Here is a 23,234-nt window from a genome sequence, read left to right as displayed (position 1 = left end):
GAAATATAATTCTATAATGGAGATATATATGGATTGAAATATGAGAAGTTGTGGCCTCCAACGGGTCTACTTTAAAAGAGATTCTGATTCATCCATGCCCACTTCTACTTATATTTGATCATAGCTGTTGACACAGTGTATCTGCCACGCAGAGAGATATTTCTCTACTAGAGGTAAGAAAGCCATATGGTTCGTGGATGACTATGAATTTTTGCAAGGCAAACTGAACTACATATGAGGTTTTTTTCTGCAGTTATTCAAACAAAACTACTCATTTAGCAGAGAGAATATTTTAGATTTGGGGGGGGCTATTTTGGCCCATATAAATACATATCTAAGAACTAAAAGTCTCTCTTAAATACAAGTATAATTGATGATGCTACACTAACTTTAGCGGTCCTCTCACTCACCATGCATGGTTAGATGAACAAATTCACTGTGGTGATGAACTGAAGCAGTGAACAAGACTTGTCTTGTTCATAGAGTACAAGTTAAGCAGCTGTTTCTGTTTGACCGATGCACTTTAAAGGGCCCCCCCTGACGGTACACCTTAGAAAAAACGAGGGTTTATTTCAATGTTCTTTTTACTATCAAAACTACTCATGGGATTATCATAGATATACAAAGAAATTGCTTTGACTATGCTTAATTGCAAACAAGAAAAAAGTTCCTGCCAAAGACAGGTGTAAAATAAAATGTTACTGCCTCGGTTAAGGCACACAAAACTATCTCAATAATTACTCCGGTATCTATAACTTAGTCAGATAAAGCTCTGGAATAAACAGAAATCTAGTCATCCAGACTGTCTCTAAGAATTATTCCCTATCAGAACATCTGCTGTCAGAAAAAAACTGTTTTAACTGTGAAGTAGTAACTTGAATAGGACAAGCAGTGTTCAGGAAAGCCTGCAGGGGAGAACCCCCCCAGGCAGGATGCTTCCTGGTGTCCAGGAAAGGATGTCCTCCACACAGGAGGAATTTCTTCACCACGAAGGTGGTGAGGCCCTGGCCCAGGTTGCCCAGGGAAGCTGTGGCTGCTCCATTCCTGGAGGGGTTCAAGGCCAGGTTGGACGGGGCTTTGAGCATCTTTATCTAGCCATCGGTGTCCCTGACCATGGCAGGGGGATGGAATGGGATGATCTCTAAGGTCCCTTCCACCCCAAACCTTCTATGATTCTATGAAATCAAATATCCAAGCTTTCCTCAGGATCAGGTATGAATGTCCCAATCAGGGATACATTTCTCCTATTGTATCTACCAACTAACACTAAAGAACCCTGCTTCAAATACTGGAATTTATTGGAATATAATTTTTAGTTAGGTAAAAAAAGACCTCAACATTTTTGTCTTGATTTGGTCACTTTTCTTTTAACACCTTGGCATAGCCACCAATATCACCATTAATACTGGTGGGACTTTGCCCTACACAACTGTGAAATCCTGATTTCATTAAATCATTAGGAATACTAGCATTGATTCAGCGAATCTTGGATTCGGTTGTGCTGTTTTATGTGTTATACAGACAAAACACATACTCCTCATCACCTCAAAAGCAGTCTATGTTTGCTCATCGTTAAATGCTTGTTCAAAGTATTTATGACTTCACTTTGAGTGTAAATTCAACTTGTACCAGAAACTTAAACTCATTTCAGAGGGACTAAGTATACTAAAAAGTTAACAAAATGTTATGCCCTGTATTGTTTTAGTGTAAACGGGATATATGTGTAACTAAATCCAAACAGCACTTTATAGTCCTAAAACGAAAAGCTAAAAATAATCTAAAATAGAATCGATTCATTTATTTGACAGCCCTAGTTTTTACTTCGTGTGTAACTGAACAACGGCATAATAAATGCGTTCTTTAACTTAGGAATATTATGTCAGATCACATAGGATCTGACTGTAACACTCAGAATTAAATCGCTGATGCATATCGTTGTGATTCTTCACAACGTGTCTGTTCTTCACGGAAAGAGTCATCGGGCACTGGCAGAGGCTGCCCAGGGAGGGGGTCGAGTCGCCTTCTCTGGAGGTGTTAAAGGAACGGGTGGATGAAGTGCTTAGGGACATGGTTTAAGGGAGTGTTAGGAATGGTTGGACTCGATGATCCAGTGGGTCCTTTCCAACCTGGTGATTCTATGATTCTTAAACATCATCTGAGTCCATGTTCACCACGTATGAGGCGTCTTGAAAAGCAGGCAAAGTGTGGGGTGGGGGAGGAACGACACAACCTTTCAATTATAAAAGATAAAATCTGGTGAAAATAGCTACATGCACTAAAAAGAAAACTTGGCAATTCTGAAAGAAAGTGCTTTGTGTAAACCATCTGGAAATTACTCAAAAGTATAATTGCTACAGAGCCGCAAGCACAGAAGTATAAAAATTCTACTCTTCCTCTGTTACCTGTTTCCCAGATAAAACACAGAGATAGAAATTAAATTATTAAGAGATGTGAAAGGCTGATACCTCAAATACATTTCTGTTATAAAACAATATTATCCCCTGCTCTAGACCAAAGTCGCTTTTTATAATACGAGTTCAGGACAGCTAAAAGGCTCCTCGGATATATACCACGTGGCAGTGCAAAGACTCACAACAAATTTCTCAGTTCTCTGCACTTGGGTTTGCACTCGGGCACATACAGGTGATCTTTCCTCCTGGGGGGATGCCCTCTTGCAGCCATCTACTACCTAAATGACTTTGAGGTACTCGGTATTTCCAGCTTTCCTAGTGCTTGGCTTGCGATGCTACTCTGAACCTCACAGAAACATATGCAAACCGCTCCAGCCCTGAGAAGGGCACTTGAGTTTTGCAGCCGTGTTCTTGGGCTCACACCACCTGGAGCAATCGCAGCGCTTGATCTCAGAGCTCTAAATGCTTGAACTTGGAAGTGATTCAAACAACAACTGTGTTCAGTTTTGGGCCCCTCGCTACAAGAAAGACATTGAGGGGCTGAATCGCGTCCAGAGAAGGACAGCGAAGCTGGTGAAGGGGCTGGAGAACAAGGGTTATGAGGAGCGGCTGAGGGAACTGGGGTTGTTTAGCCTGGAGATGAGGAGGCTGAGGGGAGACCTTATCACTGTCTACAAAAGCCTGAAAGGAGGTTGTAGAGAGGTGGGTGCTTGTCCCTTCTCTCAAGTGACAGGTGATAGGACCAAAAGAAATGGCCTCAAGTTGTGCCAGGCATGGTTCAGATTGGACATCAGGAAAAATTTCTTGACCAAAAGGGTTCTCGGGCACTGGCAGAGGCTGCCCAGGGAGGTGCTGGAGTCCCCATCCCTGGAGGAATTCAAAAGACGGGGAGATGAGGTGCTCAAGGATATGATTTAGTAGTGGACAGGTACAGCTGGACTCTGTGATCTCAAAGGGCTTTTCCAACCAAGCGATTCTATGATTCTATGATCACCTGCTGCCAAGGCACATTAAGCGTGTGCTGTAACAAAGCACAATCAGAAACCAACAGCAAAGGATTCCTCACTGAAGATTAGGAACTCTTGGGAGTTTCAGGGGAAGTTGAGGCTGAAGCACTGCTAAATGCATTTATCACTAAATGCCAAGAGCCACCATCACTGTTAGAATTGGAGCACCAGCAGTGGAAGGTCATGAAGGCGATGCAAAGTGGGGCTGTAGAAGCCCCTCTGGCACAATCCACCTCCTGGTGGGCTTCCTCACTCCCCTGCCCTGGTCTGACCTTCATTGATCCCACCACCCCAAACCTTGGGGATGCTGAGTCTCCAGCGGGAGCACGATGCCAGCTCAGAGCTATGCTACTTGTTTTATTCTCCAACAGTGCCGGTTACTTGTTTCATTCTCCATCAGTGTTTCAAAGCACCACGAGCCCTGCACGGTGCAAACACCACTGTCCCTGCGGGGAGAGACGCCCTGAAGACCCGGGGATGGAAATCGGATGCAGATGATTCCAACCACAGTCCTCACACTCCACTTGCGTGCCCGCGGAGTTTCCCAACTGTGCCAAGCCCTGTGTGCCAGCAGTGGGGAGGATGCGCGGGTACCACACAGGGGAAGGGAGGATGTGTGGGTACCGCCAGGGATGTGCTTGGAGAAGCGGGGGACGTGTGGGTGCCATGCGGGATGCGCCCATGGTGGGGAGGATGCACACGTACCACGCGGGAGGCAGACGGGGAAAGGATGCGCGGGGTACCTCGCAGGATACGACCAGGGAGGGGATGATGTGCGGGTACCGCACGGGATGTGCCTGGGGAAGGGATGCACGGGTGCCGCTCGGGATGCGGCCAGGGAGGGGAGGATGCGTGGGTACCACGCAGGATGCGGCCGGGGAAGGGATGCACAGGTACCGCGCAGGATACGCCTCGGGGAGAGGAGGATGTGCATTTACCGTGGGGGATGTGCCCAGGGAAGGGAGGATACGCGGGTACCACGCAGGATGTGCTCGGGAAGAAGAGGTGGGGGTACCACACAGGCTGCAGACAGGGAGGGGAAGATATGCGGGTACCGCACAGGATGCGCTTGGGGAAGGGATGATGCGCGGGTACCGCACGGGATGCGCTCGGGAAGAAGATGCGGGGATACCACGCGGGATGTGCCCAGGGAGGAGAGGATGCGCGGGTACCGCTCGGGATGTGGCCGGGGAAGGCATGCGCGGGTACCGCGCAGCTATAGAGAAGAAGATACGCGGGTATCACGCGGGATGCGCCCGGGGAAGGGATGATGCGCGGCTACCGCGCGGGATGCGCTCGGGGAAGGGATGCGCGGAGCCGGCCGCCCCTCCTCAGATGTCGCGGGGCTCCGAGCGACCGTGGGGACCAGAGCAGCCGAGCAGGAGAAAGGGGGAAGAGATGCAGGCGATGCCTCTCGCAGGGCAGCTCGGAGAAACACGCGCTCCCAACGTTTTAAATCGCCGTCAGTGGGGCTGCTCGGCGCTCAGCATCCTTCGCCCCGCACTCAGCATCCTTCGCCCCGCTCTCAGCATCCCTTGCCCTACGCTCAGTATCCCTTACTCGGCGCTCATCACCTCTCTCCCTGTGCTCAGTATCCCTTACTCCGCGCTCATCATCCCTCACGCGGTGTTCATCATCCCGCGCTCAGCACCTCTCACCCCGAGCTTAGCATCGCTCTCCCCCAGCTCAGCATTCCTCGCTCCGAGCTCAGCCTCCCTCGCTCAGCGCCCCTCGTCCAGCGCTCAGCACCCCTCGCTCCGAGCTCAGCATCCCACACTCGGCGTCCGTCGCTCAGCATCCCTCGCTCAGTGTCGCTCTTTCCGCGCTCAGCATCCCTTACTCCGCACTCAGCGTCCCTCTCCCCGCGCTCAGCATCCCTTACTCCGAGCTCCGCATCCCTCTCCCCGCGCTCCGCACTCTCCCCGCGCTCCGCACCCCTCTTTCCGCGCTCCGCACCCCTCTTTCCGCGCTCCGCACCCCTCTCCCCGCTCTCCGCACCCCTTTCCGCTCTCCGCACCCCTCTCCCCGCGCTCCGCACCCTCTTTCCGCGCTCCGCATCCCTCTCCCGGCGCTGCGCACCCCTCTCTCCGCGCTCCGCACCCCTTTCCCCGCTCTCCGCACCCTCTTTCCGTGCTCCGCACCCCCCTCCCCGCGCTTTACACCCCTCTTTCTCCCCGCGCTCCGCACCCCCTGCTCTACACTCCGCACCCCTCTCCCCGCGCCGCGCACCCCCCGCTGCGCCCCCCCGGCTCCGGGTCCGCCCCGAGGGTCCCCCCGCCGGCTGTGCCCGCGCTCCGCTACCGGTGCCATCCCGGTTCGTGTCTCCCCACCGCACACCGCTCCCTCCCGGGCTGCGCCGAGCCCGGACCCCCTGCCCGGGCGACTGAAAGGCGACACGACCGACGGCAGCACCGAATCAGCGGTTCCCTCCGCCGCCCCGACGGCCACCCGCCGCCCCGCGTGCCTCACCTTTTTCAGCGCTGACATTCTAGTGCATTCTTAAGGCGGCGGGGCGCGGGGCCGCCGGCTCCGGCGAAGGAGACGCCCGGGCAGCAGCAGCAGCGGCGGCGGCGGCGGCAGCGTGCGCGCCCACCATCCCCCCGGCGCCTCCCTCACCCCCGCCGGGGCCGCCGCCGCGCGCCCGCGCGCCCCCTGCCGGCCGAGCGGGGACGGAGGAGGAGGGCGGGGGGGCGGGGCTCCGAGGGGGAGGGGGGTGAGGGCGGAGCCGCCCCCTCCGCCAATGGGCGCGCGCGCGGCGGAGCAGGAAGGAAGGCGAGCGCGGAGGAGGCGCCGCGAAGTGGGGCCGCGCATGGAGCGGAGCCGCGGGCAGGGTGAGCGCGGGGGCGCGGAGCCGCTCCGAGGGGAGCCGAGTTGCGCGGGGAGCCGCTCCGAGGGGCCGCTCCGAGGGGCCGCTCCGAGGGGAGCCGAGTTGCGCGGGGAGCCGAGTTGCGCGGGGGGGGGGGGGTTGGGGACCGAGCTCCGGGGGGAGCGCTCAGCGCTGGGGATGCTATAGGGGTGGGTATCGATCCGTAGTAGTGGTGTTAATGCTATAGCAATCTAAGGGCTATAATGATAGACAAATCTATATTCTACGCTGTGTAATGATGTTATTCTATAATACGGTCCTATGTATAATTATTACTCTTATTCTACAACTCTACATGTGTAATCCGATGTAGTTATATATACAAATACATTACTATATATTATACAACTATATAGTTATGTATAACTATACTGTATATAATTGTATATGATTTTATATATATATACACTATATGGCTATATATATAGTTATATATAACTGTATTGTGTATAATTGGATGTGATTATATATATAACTATATACTATACAGCTATACATATAGTTATATATAACTGTATTTTGTATAATTGGATGTGATTATATATAAAACTATATACTATACAACTATACATATAGTTATATATAACTGTATTGTGTATAACTGGATGTGATTATATATAACTATATACTATACGGCTATACATACAGTTATATATAACTGTATTATACCTAAATTGATGTAGTTATATATATAACTGTATATACTATATAACTATATATACACCTAAACATAACTGTATTATATATAGTGATCATAACTGTATGCGTATAGTTTTAAATAACTACATTATATGTAGTTATAACTATTAAGTTCAATATAATAACTATACATAATAATGTATAATAATGTAATGTATAATAATGTAATGTGTATTAATGTATAATAATGTAACATATAATAATGTAATTATATATGCTATAGAATGCATACTTATCAGTATATACTATTATATTATATACTATATATCTATTATATGTAATTATATATAGTATATAAATATGTTAGATATAATGTCTTGGGTAAATATATGTAAGTATGATTATGTGTATTAAATGTAATATATATCTTATGATATATAATATATTAGGTGGCTATATAGAGAGAATATAGATAGTATGTCTATAGAATATCTAATACCTTTATTATAGAATCATAGAATAGTTTGGGTTGGAAGGGACCTTAAAGATCATACAGTTCCAACCCCCCCTGCCACGAGCAGGGACATCCCACTAAACCAGGCTGCCCATTAGATGTAATTATCTCTATTACATCTATATTTTATATATATATCTGTATTATATAATATACATATTATATATATTATATAATATTATATTATGTTATATAATATAAATAAAAATATCTGTATTATATATAATTATCTAAATTTTATCTATATTATATCCATATGTCTTTATTATATTATTATATATAGACATATAGATACAATACAGATATAATGTAGATATATATAATAACTCATATAATGTATAAGTATACCTTTATTATACATTATGGTATCTCTGTATTATACCTATATGATATCTATATGCCTTTATTATATATTATGGTATATTATATAGACATATGATGTAGATATTATAAATATATGCCTATTACATCTGTATAAATATATGTTATATATTATGATATATTTGTATTAAATCTATCAAATTATAGCTATATAATATGTATATTATGTATTAGCTATATTCTCTACATATCTATATTATGTATTGTATAGATGTACAGTACCTGTATATTAGACTCTATGTATAATATATATATTATGGATGTTATATATTGAGATAATATAGTTATTATACCTACAGAATATTATATATATTAGAGAATATAGGTAATATATCTATAGAATATATGATTTATTTATATTCTATGCATATCTATGTCATATATTATCATATAGAGAGAGTGTAGATAATGTATATTATGTATTTCAGATTAGACGTTAGGAAAAGTTCCTTCTCTGAAAGGGTCATGGGGCCCTGGCAGAGGCTGCCCAGGGAGGTGGTGGAGTCCCCGTCCCTGGAGGGGTTTAAAAGACGGGTGGACAAGGTGCTCAGAAAGCTTTGAAGGATGTATAAGAACAGAGGTGATTAATGGCAGCCAGCACAGCTTCACCAGGGGCAAGTCCTGTCTGACCAACTTGGTGGCTTTCTGTGATGGGGGTGACCGCAGCAGTGGACACGGGTAAACCGACGGATGTGATCTATCTAGACTCCCATAAAGCCTTTGACACGGTCCCACACAACATCCTCCTCTCTAAATTGGAGAGAGATGGATTTGATGGGTGGACGGTACGGTGGATAAGAAACTGGTTGGGTGGTCGTATTCAAAGAGTAGTGGTCAATGGCTCAAAGTCACAATGGAGATCCGTGACAAGTGGTGTTCCTCAGGGGTCTGTACTGGGACCAGTGCGATTCAGTATCTTTATCAATGATATTGACAGTGAGATGGAGTGCACCCTCGGTGAGTTTGCAGATGACACCAAACTGAGTGGTGTAGTTGCCACACCGGAAAGATGGGGTGTCATTCAGAGCGACCTGGACAGACTGGAGAAGTGGGGCTGTGAGAACCTCTGGAATCCTCAACAGCCTCTGGAATCCTCAACTGGAAGAGGTTGCCCAGGCAAGCTGTGGCTGCCCCATCCCTGGAGGTGTTCATGGCCAGGTTGGATGGGCCTTGGGCAGCCTGAGCCAGTGGGAGGTGTCCCTGCCCATGGCAGGGGGGTTGGAACTGGATGATCTTTAAGGTCCCTTCCAACCCAAACTGTTCTATGATTCTCTATGTTTTAGATGCAACTTCATAGCGGGAAATGGGGAAGATGGCTGGAGTAACTGTTTTGCCTCTTGTGTGACTTCCTTTGAGGAAGGGCAGAGAATTACAAATTGATGTCTTCTGGAACAAAGTTAGTGAGTTGGGAAGAGTGAGTTCATTCATTTGTAAATACGTGCGTGACTCCAGAGCTGAGAGTGAGTGAACCTAATTTCAAAGCACTCAAATTGTTTAAAACCAAAGGTCAAATGAAACCTCTTTTGTTTATGTAGAGTGGAAAACTCAAATGATCTTGCTGAGTGATCTCGTATGTTGTGTAAAGTTATAGGTCACATAAGTCTTCTTCAGGTGCCTTAAAGAGTGGTGATTTAAGATTGGGAAGAAAATACAGCAAGGAATAAAAGGATGAGGAGATGCCACCTGGTCACCTGGGGTGAAATAACAGAATTGGAAGAGTTTACAAGCTCACCTGATCAGCCTCTGCAGCTGAGAGCATATATGGAAACTGATGACTTTTATTATGTAAAGCTATCTACATTTTAGAAAATACATGTGTCTTGGAAAACACCACAAAAAGAAAGTTTAGATGCTTCCCTTGAAGTTTGTTTTCATTCCTGTATATAGGAGTAGGTTGAAGATGCTGAAGATAGGCTTCTGTCTGCATTACAAGGGGATGCTGAAGCTTTTATCTTGTTATTGAACTGGGCCATAATACAGAATAAAAGGGATGTTCAACAGCTGGTCATTGGTCCAATCACCAGTGAAGAAAATCTAATTAGCTGAAAGACAGTAAGCCAACAATGCAGGTAAATGGAAGGCACTTCACTTTGGGCAGGGGCAACTGAGAAAACGCAAAGTTTATTGGGTTCCATGGAGCTTTTTGTCTTTCCGTTGCTTGTGTACCGATGTTTTGTCACAGGGACAGAGATACTAGCAGTTGTCATTGTATGTATTACTGGCAGGATGATTATCCTCTCTGAGACAGACACATTTATAGTTCATAGCCATTAAACATCATCAATTGCATTTTTAAAGCTGCAGCCATCATTCTTCAAAGTTCGTTCAGCCCCAAAGTAACAGTGTCATAAAGGGTTAGAGAGCGATGTTCCAGCTGCTAAAGGACGGAATTAAGGTATCAATGTAGATATAGTGTACACCATCGACCTCAAGCCTAATGCAAAGTGCTGCACAAGTTATTGTGCTGTACAAAGATGATCTAATCATCTAAGGAGGCTTTGAGAGATTAAACTGAAAATCAAATGCGGCCAATTGACAGTCATCAGTAACAAAAAGGTGTTAAACAGTGAGAGTATAGCATCGAGGAGCGCTATTTTGATCGGTCTGTAATGGGTCAAATGACTTGGGCCCGAAATCGGAGCTTAAACTACTTAATTCTTACTGAAACACACACAATTTCTTTTCCTCTCTCCTATTGTTTAAGAGCAACCTTACTTCTTCCATTTTTTATTTCTTTATTTGTCTGTTTGTTTATTTATTTATTTTAACTCAGCATAGTTTAAAACTCTTTAAAATTCCCGGATTTTTTTCTCTTCAGTAATCTAAACTTGGAATGACTTTTATTTTTTTACTGTTTTCAGCTATTTTACGTCAGTGCTTTAGGTTTATTGTACTAGTTGTCTGTTTTCCATGTTAGCCCCAGCATCTTTAGCCCATATGTGTGGTATAATTTGATGATCACTTCAAGCTACATGCTGTTTTCATTCCGTTAAGAGTTCTTTAGATGGAAGTAAAGTTTAAACTCTCTGAAATTTAGGAAGTTTATGACTGCCAAGGGACTGGCCTTGGTGACCAGTGATGTTACAAGTTCACAGCCTCCCCCCAAAAGAGAGAGAAAAAGAGTCTCTTAAAGCTATGGTTTACAGTTGACCTAACTTTGAGGAGCCAGAATTATTATTATTAATACTAAGCAAAGTTGAGCTTCTTCAGTAAGGATGGGTGAGGTATCTTTAGATCTTTTCTGTGAGATCTGTTTGATCATACCAGGTAATATTGAGATAATGGTACAGCATCAGAAATGTGCAGTATTGTGAAAGATGCTTAGAAAAACGGATAATCATAGAATCATAGACCGGTTTGGGTTGGAAGGGACCTTAAAGATCAATCATCTTGTTCCAATCGTCACACCATGGGCAGGGACACCTCCCCTAATGTACGGAAATTCAAACAGTGGTGCAGATGGTTTGTTTTCACGGGGCTGTAGTAGGGAGTATGTATCTTACAAGGTTTCGCTGCGAAGCAGAGTGGCTTCTTATGAACAACTGGAGCAAAATCCTGATGTTCTCATTGCGTTGGTTATGTAGCTTCTTACCATCTGTGTTATGTCACGTTTATTTGATGTCTAGGAGCTTGTGGCTGCAATTAAGGCGGCCTGCTGAGAGATCTCTGAAGCCTTTGTTCAGACAGGATGGCACAATCTCTTAGTCAGATCCTTATTGAACTACGCAGTCGTGCAGAATTTGCTGACAGACCTAACACCCGTCTTACTGATCTGAAACAGCAGTGCGACACAGAGATTGTGCTTGGTGAAGCTGAATCAGTTTTGTCTAAGTTAAGAAGGAAACCAAATGGCTGTTTTTCTTAGGGAATAACTTACCATTGGTATCTGCAGTTGCTATGAACTGTGTTGGTCTTGATGCACACAAGGTCAATCTTTGAGTGGTAATCATCCTTCCCATTGCAACTCACTCCTTAATTTAGGTGAATACGTAAATGAGGGGTATGTAGTCACTTTATTCTTTTCCTTTTGTTCCTATCTACCCTACTGACATGTGCGGTATACTCTAGATAAGTCGCTGTCATTCAAAAATTGCCTCAAAGGTAGGAGAATTGTTTATTACTGAGTTTCAGATAACAAAGTGGTTTTCCATATATTGTAAAAATCAGTGCTAGGTGCAAAATAAACGCAGCCACATTCAACAGACTGTTATATTAGAGCACAAAACTGGAGGGGTTTTTTACACTATGTGGTTCTTGAACTGTAATAAAAAATAAGGAGTAAAATCTGGGTGCTTAGCGTCTGATTTTAATGTCTGATAGGACACAGAACACTAACAGATGCTCTTTCAGTGGGAACGGCAGAGGTCTTGAGATGAACCTCCATATTGTGAAGTTAGTATTACTAACTAGTTTAAAACAGCAGCATCTGAGCTTCTTGTGTAGCTCCCATGATGTTTTTGTTAGCAACTATGCTGAGATGCAGACAGATGATATCTAGAAGTTCAAACACAGAATTCACTTGACCTTGAATAGAAGGAAATCCCCCTGTTCTTTGATTCACAAACAGTATGTGTAGGTTCTCCTTTTTCCCACTGATTATATAGCACTAGCTTTAGCAGTTAAAATGATCTATGTTATATGGAATGTCAATGAGATCAGTTGTAAAAAAGAGGACCGTTCCCACCTTATGTGTAGACATTCTGCCAAAAACTGTACAAATTTTTCCCTTTAAGCTGTCGTTCAAGTTTTATGAGGCTAGCAGAACTAAGAGACTCTGTAAGGAGCTAGTCAGGTTAAAAATAATCACTCTGTGATTTCAGCATTTCACTATGATGTTCCCACTAAGTCTTAAATACAGAGTATTTTAGTTTAAAACAAAAAAAAACCCAAACCAACAAAACCAACCCACCCAACCTCCTGGACATCTATTGACTCGCATGATACCAGCTCAGGACAGGAATGGGGCAAACAGCCTTTGTTCAAAAAGGTGCTTTTATTGCGAAGGCAGATAGTTAAAGGTAAGGTGTATGAGGCTGAGAGATGGTGACTTCCAGAACAAAAGACAATCAAGATTTTTAACCTGTAGGGTAATCTTCATAGGAAATAAGTTACTGTGTAAGAGAGGATTCCTTACTATAGTAAGGAGAGGCAGGAAAAGTACCAGGGCCAAGAAACTCAGGCTTTTCAAATACGAGTAACAAACACAATGTGTGTGCTTTGTGCCAAGTCCTGGAAAACCACTGAGGTGAACTAGTTCCTTTACTTCTTGAAGGTCCTCCAGAGTCTTTTGAAATGTCTTAAAAGTATTCAGCCAGAAGTTGTCAGTCTCAGTGTGGGTAGATGTGTAAAATTACTTCTTCCAGTGATTCGGACAAGATAGCCTACTGCTTTTTCTGGCCATAAGGTGCAAGTGAATTCGACCCTGAAATTTGATGCTGAAAAATTGCTTGGTGTCTTCCTTAAGAAAGAATTTCAGAGAAGAACGCTGCTGTTCAGAAGCGAGGACTATAAATTTATAGGTGATGCAGTTAAATCTGAAGTACAAAAACCAAAGATGATGTAAATGATCTGCAAAATGGGATCCTTTTTGATCAGACTCAAGATCTTGTAGGATGTTAGCTTCTGTGTTTGTCTACAAGTGCCTTTTTCAAGAGATGGTCAGCTTCAGTTTTTTGCAGCAGATCTTTCAGTCCATACTTTTATCCTGTTTTGTCCTTTAGCTGCTCTCATAAGGCTGTTACCATAGCTTCAGCTGCAGGGTGAGGGCTGCTTGCAGATTGTGAGCACAAAGCAAAGCACTGTAAAATTGGAGGCTTCCCATTCCTATGTATGTGAAAGTGTACTTTGACCACAGCTAGAATTCTCCAAGATTTACACTTTTTTTCCCCCTCTGGAAAGATCAGTTTTGTTATTCCCATGACAGTGCTTTGTTTTGGTTTGCATACATGCTATCTGTGGTGGAATGGAAGTACATCACTCTTGGAAAAGATGACCTCGCTGGTAGCAGGAAAATTTTCCTTTTCTTGAACAAGAGCATCCTTTCTTAAATTTAGCATACACCCTTGTGATGATCTGAACTACCAGGCTGTAATTGCATGCCACTACATTCTTCTTTTCCTCATATTGCTGTGCGGCTTGAACATCTTTGGATAAGGGAAAGTCACATAAAAATGAGGGGGAGTGGGAAAATGGTACCCTCCCTGTTCAGCTGCCATGGAGTGTTTTGTCCTAGGTAATTCCTCCCTTTCCTCTTTGTTTGATTTTAATCTGTTGGTAGTTGCTGAACTGGCATCCCAAGTCTGGGAGTGTTCTTGGCGGCTGAGTGATCTCTACTCAAAGATTTTTGAAGTCATTGCTTAAATAACTAGTCATTGCCCTCAGGGCTGGCACATGTGTGTGCACACATATATTCTCCTGATTTAATCCAAGCCTGTGCTCTCTGCCATTTCTAGCAGTGATTCTGGAGTCTTTGAGCCCTCAGCTGTGTCCTTGAGCTTTTGTTTTTGTCTGAGAGCGATGTGTGTACAGCTTTTATTGTATTGTGAAATTCAAGTCAAAGTTAATAAATCTAATTATCCTCAGAGGTCCTATGTATTGATTTCCATTGGCTGTAACAGGGCTTGTACTCCGTGCAGTATCATCTGTACCGAGAACGTCTTGGGCGCCCGGTGGCTGGTCAGCAGAATTATTGTTGTATATACACTAGGTCTCTGGAGGGGTTTCTTAAGAGTAAAAACAGAACACGACACCTTGCATGTGTCTACCAGTAGGCATCATAACTGCAAACTGAATTTTGCCTCTAGTATCTGAAATACAAACTAGGTGCCCTTGTCTTTTTGCGACCCGCGGAGCTGTGACTCAGCCACTGTGCGTTAGGCTGAACAAATAGAATGAAGAACTTTGTTTGTTAGTTTGGGCAGCTGAGTAACACCTTCAGGAAGAATCCAGAAGACCTAAAACGTGGAAATCCATCCTGTGTTGTAAAAGGGCAAGTAAGCTTTGTGGGGAATGGTTTGTGGGAATGGGTAGTAGCTCCTAGCCAGAAGTTATCATCAATCTTCCATCTGCCAGCTGGTGAGAATGGCAGTCTGGATAACATTTTCTGTATATAGCTGCCTCTTAAAATTAAAATGCTTTTATACTCAGTTGCTTTGGGTCCTAACGAAATCCACGTACTTTTGTTTCAAGAGTCAGTCTTTTTCAGGAGGTCCCCTTAAACATCTCCGGTCAGGAGTTGACTGTCCAGCTATGATTAGAGAAGAGGAGATTGTCCACACAATGGGGTTGTTACACCCAACTAGACGAGGCCCTAAGCAATCTGCTCTAGTTGATCCTATTCCGAATATTGAGATTAGACTAGATGATGTGTGGAGGTTCCTTCCAAATTTAGCGGTTCTGTGATTTTTAAGACCATTCTGTAAAGTAACTGCCCCATCATGACCTTCATAGGAGATGTGATACTTACATAATAAAAAAGACTTCAAGGATTTAAATCCTTTTGAATATGAGAGAGTAATTCTGCACTAACAGAGATAAACTGATCATTTTAATGAAGCCTTGTCCATATGTTCTGCCTGTGAATTATTCCATGTGGTCTTTTCATCCTCGTCTGTTCTGCTGTGCTATATTTTATTCTGCTTTAGCAGAAATAGCATGTTAACACATTTTGCACCTGGGATGCTTTCAGAAATTCCTGACTCTTCCCTTTTTGGAAAACTCTTATGTTTGTAGGATAGAAGGGAGACCAAGTAGGGCAACTTGCAAGCTTCACAGAGCTCTAATGCATTCAGCGCTCTTGATGCTACTTGTTTTATTCTCGCTGCCCAAGTTGCGTTTGAGTAGGCAGAAGGCAACCAATTGAGAAACGTGGTGGGGGTGCTTACAGGATGGATGGCAAGTAGCCAGAAGCATGTGGTAAGCATTCTCCACAGAAATGTTGCCTCCTACGCTCAGCTGGACCGGGAAGGCTTCTGGTGTTGTTCAGAACTTTATTTGTTTAGTTCTGCAGCGTGCTTTGGTTACAGCCTGTAGTCTTCGCTGAGTTTTAAGTCATGCTGTCAGCCCCCAGGAGAACCTTTATAAATCTGCGGCACTATTCCAGTGTGGGCACGTGTGTGTTTGTGGGTAGTCTACTTATGTGCAGAAGAAACTTAAAGTGATGTTGATTTAATACGTAGGTGCCAAACAATGCATTGATTTGAAGGAGGCTTTTTGCTCTTCTCACAAAATTGCAATAGAAAGATCCTAGCTGTTCACAGTTTGTATCAGTAGGTAGGACGTGTTCTGCACTCTGTTTCTGGGCTTTATACTTTGTTTATGTTATGTCAGACTGAAGAGACCCGGTGCTCCATGAGTTTTCTGATGTATTTCTACTTTGAAAGCAGAAAGGTGTGATTTTGACTGTGTTTTGTGATGTTCTTCTCAGATATTTGTTTTCAGATTATAGCTCTTAGCCAGTCGTGTGGAGGTAAAGCAACAGCAACCTTGTAAAAACTTATTTTAGGACAGAACTAGTGAGGATCTCACTGGCACGGTTACATCCTCGTGGCCAGGGTTGCCCGATGGTATGAAACTGCCAGTTGCCTTAATCGCAGTCATGAGTGTTCTCTGTATTATCACTGTTCTTGTTAATTTAGATGCTTAATAAAATGTCAAGCAATAGAATTAGCGATATATATATATATATTTTGGAATCCTCAACATAAGAAGGATATGGAGCTGTTGGAACAGGTCCAGAGGAGGCTACAAGAATGATCCAAGGGCTGGAGCACCTCCCATCCAAGGACAGGCTGAGACAGTTGAGCTTGTTCAGCCTGGAGAAGAGAAGGCTTCGAGGAGACCTTATAGTGACCTTCCAATACCTGAAGGGGCTACAAGAAAGCTGGAGCAGGACTGTTCACAAAGGCTTGTGGGGATAGGACGAGGGGCAGTGGGTATAAACTGGAGAGGGGCAGATTTAGACTGGACATATGGAGGAATTTCTTCACCATGAGGGTGATGAGGCCCTGGCCCAGGTTGCCCAGGGAAGCTGTGGCTGCCCCATCCCTGGAGGTGTTCCAGGCCAGGCTGGATGGGCCTTGGGCAGCCTGAGCCAGTGGGAGGTGTCCCTGCCCATGGGCATGGAACTGGATGATCTTTAAGGTCCCTTCCAACCCAAACTATTCTATGATGTTTAATATATGTTTAATTCTTTACCTTCTGGAGCTGAATGGGTACTTATTTTTATTTTCCTATTGTCAAATATTGTTCTATAGACATTGATCCAGCACTGTATTTACACTGACTTTACACAGCTGGACAGAAGTAGTCTGGTCAGGAAGAAATCTGAGTATTCTTCTGACTCAGATCCGTCCTCGACAGCCTGAGCTTTTAGCAGCGCTCATGGTCATTGGGTTATGATGACTATTTTCACTCATGAGTTTTCAAGAATTAGCCATGGTAATACTTTGATACCTACTGCAGTTTGTTCTCATTTGTGAAAATACTAGCTCCTTTTCACCACAGAGAAATTCCTGGAAAAATGTCTTTTGGTGTTATTTCAGCTCATTGCACGGTAAGAACATTCAGTGCTTTCAGTTACATAGGCTGAGTATTTTGATAATGTTGCATTTTTTCACCTGGAAAGGGGATTTGTTTCACTTTTGAAATCTAAATAGAAAACCTAAGCAGAAGATAAGACTAGAGTATGTGAGCTTTTCACATTTGTCTATTAGAATTGGATTTTTCAACTGAAAACTTGCAGGTAGTTGGACTAGATAATTGTTGTAGGTCCCTTTCAACTGGAGTGTTGTATTCTAACTGCAGAAATATATCAACTGCTGTCTTCATCTCTTGTTTGCAGCTCTCTACAGCTCAGACATAAGACCACAATTTTTTTTTTTTAAGCTACAAAAGTACACAGAAGCCACATACTTCACTGTAAAATGTCATGGGCTCTTAATAACGCGGTGAGGAAAGTTTCGTGTGTTTAATTACGCAGAATCACAGAGTGACTTGAGTTGGAAGGGACCCACAAAGATCTTCAAGTCCTGCTATCCCTGTATAGGGAAACCCCAAAATTTACACCAGGTGTCTGAGTGCATTGTCCAAATGCTTCACCACTCTTTTAGTGAAGAATTTTTTCTTAATATCCGATCGAAACCTCCCCATGAGGCCATTTCTTCTAATCCTATCACTTGTTACTTGGGAGGAGAGTCAAACACCCACCTCTCTACAATCTCCTTTCAGGCAGTTGTAGGCAGCGATAAGGTCTCCCCACTGCTCTTCACCAGCTTCGTTGCCCTTCTTTGACCTGTGTGCCACCTTCAGCGTCTTCTTTTTAACACTATACATCTCACAGCATAAAGAATCTGTCCATTATAGACCTGCCAGATTCCTGGAGGAGAAAGAGCACACAAAATGTGGCAAGTGCTTCTTCACAATTTTATATGCACTTCTGCATAGACTCTGGAGATGTCAGCAATGGGAAAGCCTTCCCACACACTTCTCAAAGGGCAAATAATTTTGACTGTGATAACACAGAACTCCAAAATACAGTGGTTCCTGGGCTGTGGTCATCAAACCTAGGGGCTTAGAGCTTCCTCCAGTTGTCAGGTGCTCGGAACCATGCATTCTTTCAGTAACTTAAAGCTTTAGGAAGACTTTTCTTCATGTTGCAGAATACCTTCCCTACAGAACTCAGAAAGCATCTTTAGTCTTCAGTAGGTTGGGAGTAATGAGCTATCAATTATACCTCACAGGAACAGAGCTATGATTAGCTACTGTGGTAATTTTTAAAGACTAACTGTGGATTCAGTAAAGTCTTTCTTTCATTAATTCTTATCTCGCCTATGCCCTATAAAACTTCTTGGTTTACTATCTCCTGTCCCAGATTTTGTAGGGAAATAAGAACAGCTGAAAGCGAGGCAGAGGTAATGCTCACAAACATTTTATGCTTTCAGCTGTGTCAGTATCACTGCCATTCCTGGCCCCTAAACCTCTTAGCTTATCTGCTTTCCTCTATCGCTTCCAGTTTCTCCTCTGTTGGTTCTGGCAGCTGTTTTGTTCTAAGAGGAGAAATAGATTTGCAGTAGCCTGCAACAAAGCTTCTCTTTATTTTTTTCCCCCTTGTAATTGGCTTCTTATTGCTGTTCACATATCTTTCAAACTATTTTCTTTTCCAGACTGGAACACTGGGTTTTGTAATACGTTAATACAATTTTCAAGAATGTCTTAAAAAACATACCGAGTAGGATATATTACATTCATGCCCTTGTACCTTGGCATCAACGCTGGATGTAAATCTGGCAATTCTCGTTGGTTTTGACTCCAAATAGTGCATCCCTCCTCTTTCTGTCGTCTCCCTCATCTTTTCTTGAGATCTTCTTAAACACACATCTCAGAAAAGTGGAAAAGAGTTCCCAGATTGGTCTCCTGAAGGACCTCATGAATCTATTCCGATCCTCCATCACTTACGTTGACTGGAAAACAACAACAACAAATAACCATGTGAACTTGGCGATGCAGTGGGTATGGCGAGAACAAGTCTTACTCCATTTTAGAATTCTGATAGGTTAGGTATGTCTTTGGTAGTAGGTATTTTTCCTTTACTGTTCTTTATCACCAATGTCCTTAAGAGGTGGTTATTTTTAAGGATTTGAGCAGTTTTTTACCAGATGGGCTGATCTCGGATACTGCGTGGTGCGAAAGACATCGGGTTTAGGGTGAGTTCTGAATAGGAGTGAAAAGCTGCTCTGCAGCATCAGGCAAGACCAATCTCCTGTCGTTAAGCTAATGCTTATGGATGTCACACAATTGCTTTTTTTTTTTTTAAGTTATTACAGCAATAAAACCCTGAGGAAAGAGCATTCTCTGTCATCTGAAAAATGTTTGGGTAGCTCAGCTGTGAGACTTGTAACTGCGAAGCAGAGTGCTGCTTTGGAGCATGTAAAGCTACTGGGTATGGGAGGATAGATAATCCTCAGAGCCTCATTTCTAATTTCCTTGTTCATTCATACGCGGGACAAACTTGTACTTTGCATTGTGAATAGTTCAGACTACATCAGCCATTTTTATTCTGCTGTTCTCTAGTGATGTAACCTTCATTCTCCTGCGGAAGGTGCGCTGCTGGGATGCACCGACTCCCTGCTGTCATCAGAAGCCTTGAAATACATCAGGTCGCAAAGATGCCGAGGTGTTACCGCTGCTCATTTCCATTCTCTTGTGGTTGTTGGGAATTAGTAGTCATCTGAAGAGATGACTTTGCAGTGCTGAGATGCACTGGCACAGGTGTGAAAGCTTTGCCGGCAATAAAGAACTTCTTCACCCTGCACCCAGCGGCTGCTTCCTTGTGTCTGCTGAAAACTCCAGCCTGTAATATGGGATGCTGCTTTGGGGTTGGCAGTTAAACCACATCTTTGCTGAAGTAAATCATATCATTGCTACTGATCTAGATAGTTCTTCTAAGCAAGAGAGATTTTTGTGAAGGGATGCTTTCCTCCGCATTCACACCCTCCCAAAGCAGGCATTGTTTCAGATTGCTTTTCAAGAGTAGGTATTAGAGACACAGACAGTCCCCTCTGACTGAGAAGGAATGAACGTATCAAAACTGGTTTCGTATTGCTTTCTGAAGCTATACGAATGTGTGTATGAGCGTAGTTCCTGTGTTTTAAAAAGGAAAGAAAAAGAGTGAATTCATTTTTTTTGTGGGAGTAGCTGAACAGATGACTAGAGAAATCAGATTTGAAGATGGAGCATAAACTCCGCTGTAGCTTTGAGAAGGCTGACTCTCCTCAGCAGATTTGGAGAAGATGTATTTCCATATAAGAATTCACAGAATCACTAGGTTGGAAAAGACCGCCAGGATCATCGGATCATCAAGTCCAACTAATCCTATCAACCACTAAACCATATCCCTGAGCATCTCATCCACCTGTCTTTTAAACACCTCCAGGGAAGGTGACTCCCCGCCTTCTCTGAGCAGCCTCTGCCAGGGCCCAATGACACTTTCCGTGAAAAATTTTTTTCTGATATCCAGCCTGAACCTCCCCTGGCAGAGCTTGAGACCATTCCCCCTTGTCCCGTCCTCAGTCACTTGGGAGAAGAGTCCAGCTCCCTCCTCTCCACAACCTCCTTTCAGGCAGTTCTGGAGAGTAATAAGGTCTCCCCTCAGCCTCCTCTTCTCCAGGCTAAACAACCCCAGCTCTCTCAGCCGCTCCTCGTCAGACTTGTTCTCCAGCCCCTCACCAGCTTTGTTGCTCTTCTCTGGACACGCTCCAGAGCCTCAACATCCTTCTTGTGGTGAGGGGTCCAGAACTGAACACAGTACTCGAGGTGCGGTCTCACCAGTGCCGAGTACAGAGGGAGAATCACCTCCCTGGACCTGCTGGTCACACCGTTTCTGATACAAGCCAAGATGCCATTGGCCGTCTTGGCCACCTGGGCACACTGCTGGCTCATGTTCAGTCGATGTCAACCAACACCCCCAGGTCCTTCTCTTCTGTGCAGCTCTCCAGCCATTCTTCCCCCAGTCTGTAGCACTGCATAGGGTTGTTGTGGCCCAAGTGCAGGACCCGGCATTTGGCCTTGTTGAACCTCATGCCATTGGCCTCAGCCCAATGTTCAGACCCCTTTGCAGAGCCTCCCTACCCTCCAGCAGATCGACACTTCCACCCAGCTTAGTGTCATCCGCAAACCTGCTTAGGGTGCATTCGATCCCTTCATCCAGGTCATTGATAAAGACATTGAACAGAGCTGGACCCAGTACTGAGCCCTGAGGAACCCCACTTGTGACTGGCCTCCAGCTGGAGTTAACTCCATTGACCACCGCTCTCTAGGTCCGGCCAGCCAACCAGTTTTCCACCCAGGAGAGTGTGGAACATATTTTGCTTTGCTTGTGCACGTAACTTTTGCTTTACCTATAAACTGTCTTCATCTTAACCCACAACTTGACTCAAGTCTGACTTTCTGATTCTTTCCCATCCCACCGGGGTGGAGCGAGTGAGAGCTCCGTGAGGCTTAGCTGCCCACTGGCTTTAAACCGTGACATTTAGTAACGGCTCGACTGGAGTTCATCAAAGTGCTGCAGTGTTAACAGCGGTACTCGGGGAAAGGATCCAGGATAAACCTCTTGGATAACTTGCTTTAGAGTTCTGCAAAGAGCAGTAACCTTTGCTTATTACAGTGCTTATTTCTGTCTACTTTTTCTAGATGTCCTCAGAGGAGAGTAATTGTGGATTTTGTCTTTCTGGCTGTAGAATATCCTGGCAACTGAACCTTATGGGAAGAGATTGTTGATATCTGTCTTTCTGGAACCATAGTCTTAATCCATGACTTCGAAAATGGATTGTGCTTACTTGATGGGGACATTGCTGGCAGCTTGTCACCATTTTTTTCCCTGTCACCAAATGATGGATGAAAGTAGAAAAATTAAAATTCTGGCTTCATACCTAAAGCTCTCTGCACAAGTATCTCTTCAGGCTTACTTCTTGTCATAGGCCTGTGTGAGGTTACCAATTATTGAAGGGACTGGGCACAAGCAAAGAGTAAATGATCGTCTATAAAATAGTAAGAGCTCAAAAAACGTCTGGCAAGGTGTTGTCTCCCATAGTTAGTCATTACATGCCAGTTGAAGCTTATGGCCAAGGTACGTGTGGAGATAAAGTTTCTCTATCAAGGACTGGAGGGTCCAAGATTTTCTAACTCAATTAAGGTTATTTGGTTGGTTGTTTTCCGTTGCGATGGCAAGTAGTTTATTGAAGAGGGTTATGTGATAATAGTGTGTTTTCTGTTAAGCTGTAGTAGGAGCCATTCTTCTTAAACAGCATAAGTCCTTTTCCCTTACCAGAATTATTTTAAGAATCCACATTGGGTTGCTTATATAGTGTCCATACAACGTATATTGTATTTAAAATTGGAGTTTAGGTAACATGTTTTTCTTCAAATCTCTTTTCCTTCCTGTCCCCATCCCACAATATCTGTTTCACAGTGTAGAATTTGTAAAGCTAGGGAATGTTGTTTTGCCATAAGTAAATATAAAGTAATAATATGCCATTTCAGGTGATTGATATATACATGCCTCCATATCAAGATGATAGTTTTGTTGATGAGTAGATTATTTGCATATATTTCTTTAATCAAACGATGCTTGCATTTGGGTAACTTGTAGCAGATTGCCAGTGTCGTCAGAAAGGGACCCATAAGAAGAAGAGACGTATAAGAATACTGCTAATTCTGTGGAAATAATTGGGTTACCATGTGTTTCTGCTGCTGTCTACTTTAAGTTTTTCGATGTGATTAAATATTGTAGCTTACTGATTTTAATGAGTGATTCAATTGCAATGCTTCTGTGCCAGAAGAGACCTGCATTTCAAGTAGCCTTCTAACACTTGTGTAGGAAGATACTTGCTTTAAAAGAAATTAAAAAAAATAATGTGTTT

General features: G+C 43.9%; 2 protein-coding genes across 14 annotated transcripts in view; one reads left to right on the top strand and one right to left on the bottom strand.

Moving 5' to 3' along the window:
- DLGAP2 (DLG associated protein 2) overlaps positions 1 to 6,030 on the bottom strand; it is a 508,423-nt gene extending 502,393 nt beyond the window's left edge. For all 7 annotated transcript variants that reach the window (XM_054063034.1, XM_054063036.1, XM_054063035.1 and 4 more), the window contains exon 1: positions 5,888 to 6,030. In XM_054063034.1, coding sequence (XP_053919009.1) covers positions 5,888 to 5,905 — 18 coding nt within the window. In that variant the 5' untranslated portion in view covers positions 5,906 to 6,030. The remainder of the gene's footprint in view (positions 1 to 5,887) is intronic.
- Positions 6,031 to 6,146: 116 nt separating this feature from the next.
- ERICH1 (glutamate rich 1) overlaps positions 6,147 to 23,234 on the top strand; it is a 103,884-nt gene continuing 86,796 nt past the window's right edge. For all 7 annotated transcript variants that reach the window (XM_054062667.1, XM_054062666.1, XM_054062664.1 and 4 more), the window contains exon 1: positions 6,147 to 6,249. In XM_054062667.1, coding sequence (XP_053918642.1) covers positions 6,159 to 6,249 — 91 coding nt within the window. In that variant the 5' untranslated portion in view covers positions 6,147 to 6,158. The remainder of the gene's footprint in view (positions 6,250 to 23,234) is intronic.

This window comes from Cuculus canorus, chromosome 3 (genome assembly GCF_017976375.1).
Source record: "Cuculus canorus isolate bCucCan1 chromosome 3, bCucCan1.pri, whole genome shotgun sequence".
Lineage (NCBI taxonomy): Eukaryota > Metazoa > Chordata > Aves > Cuculiformes > Cuculidae > Cuculus > Cuculus canorus.
Note: the sequence above shows the minus strand (reverse complement) of the source record. Positions and strands in the feature narration are given on the sequence as shown.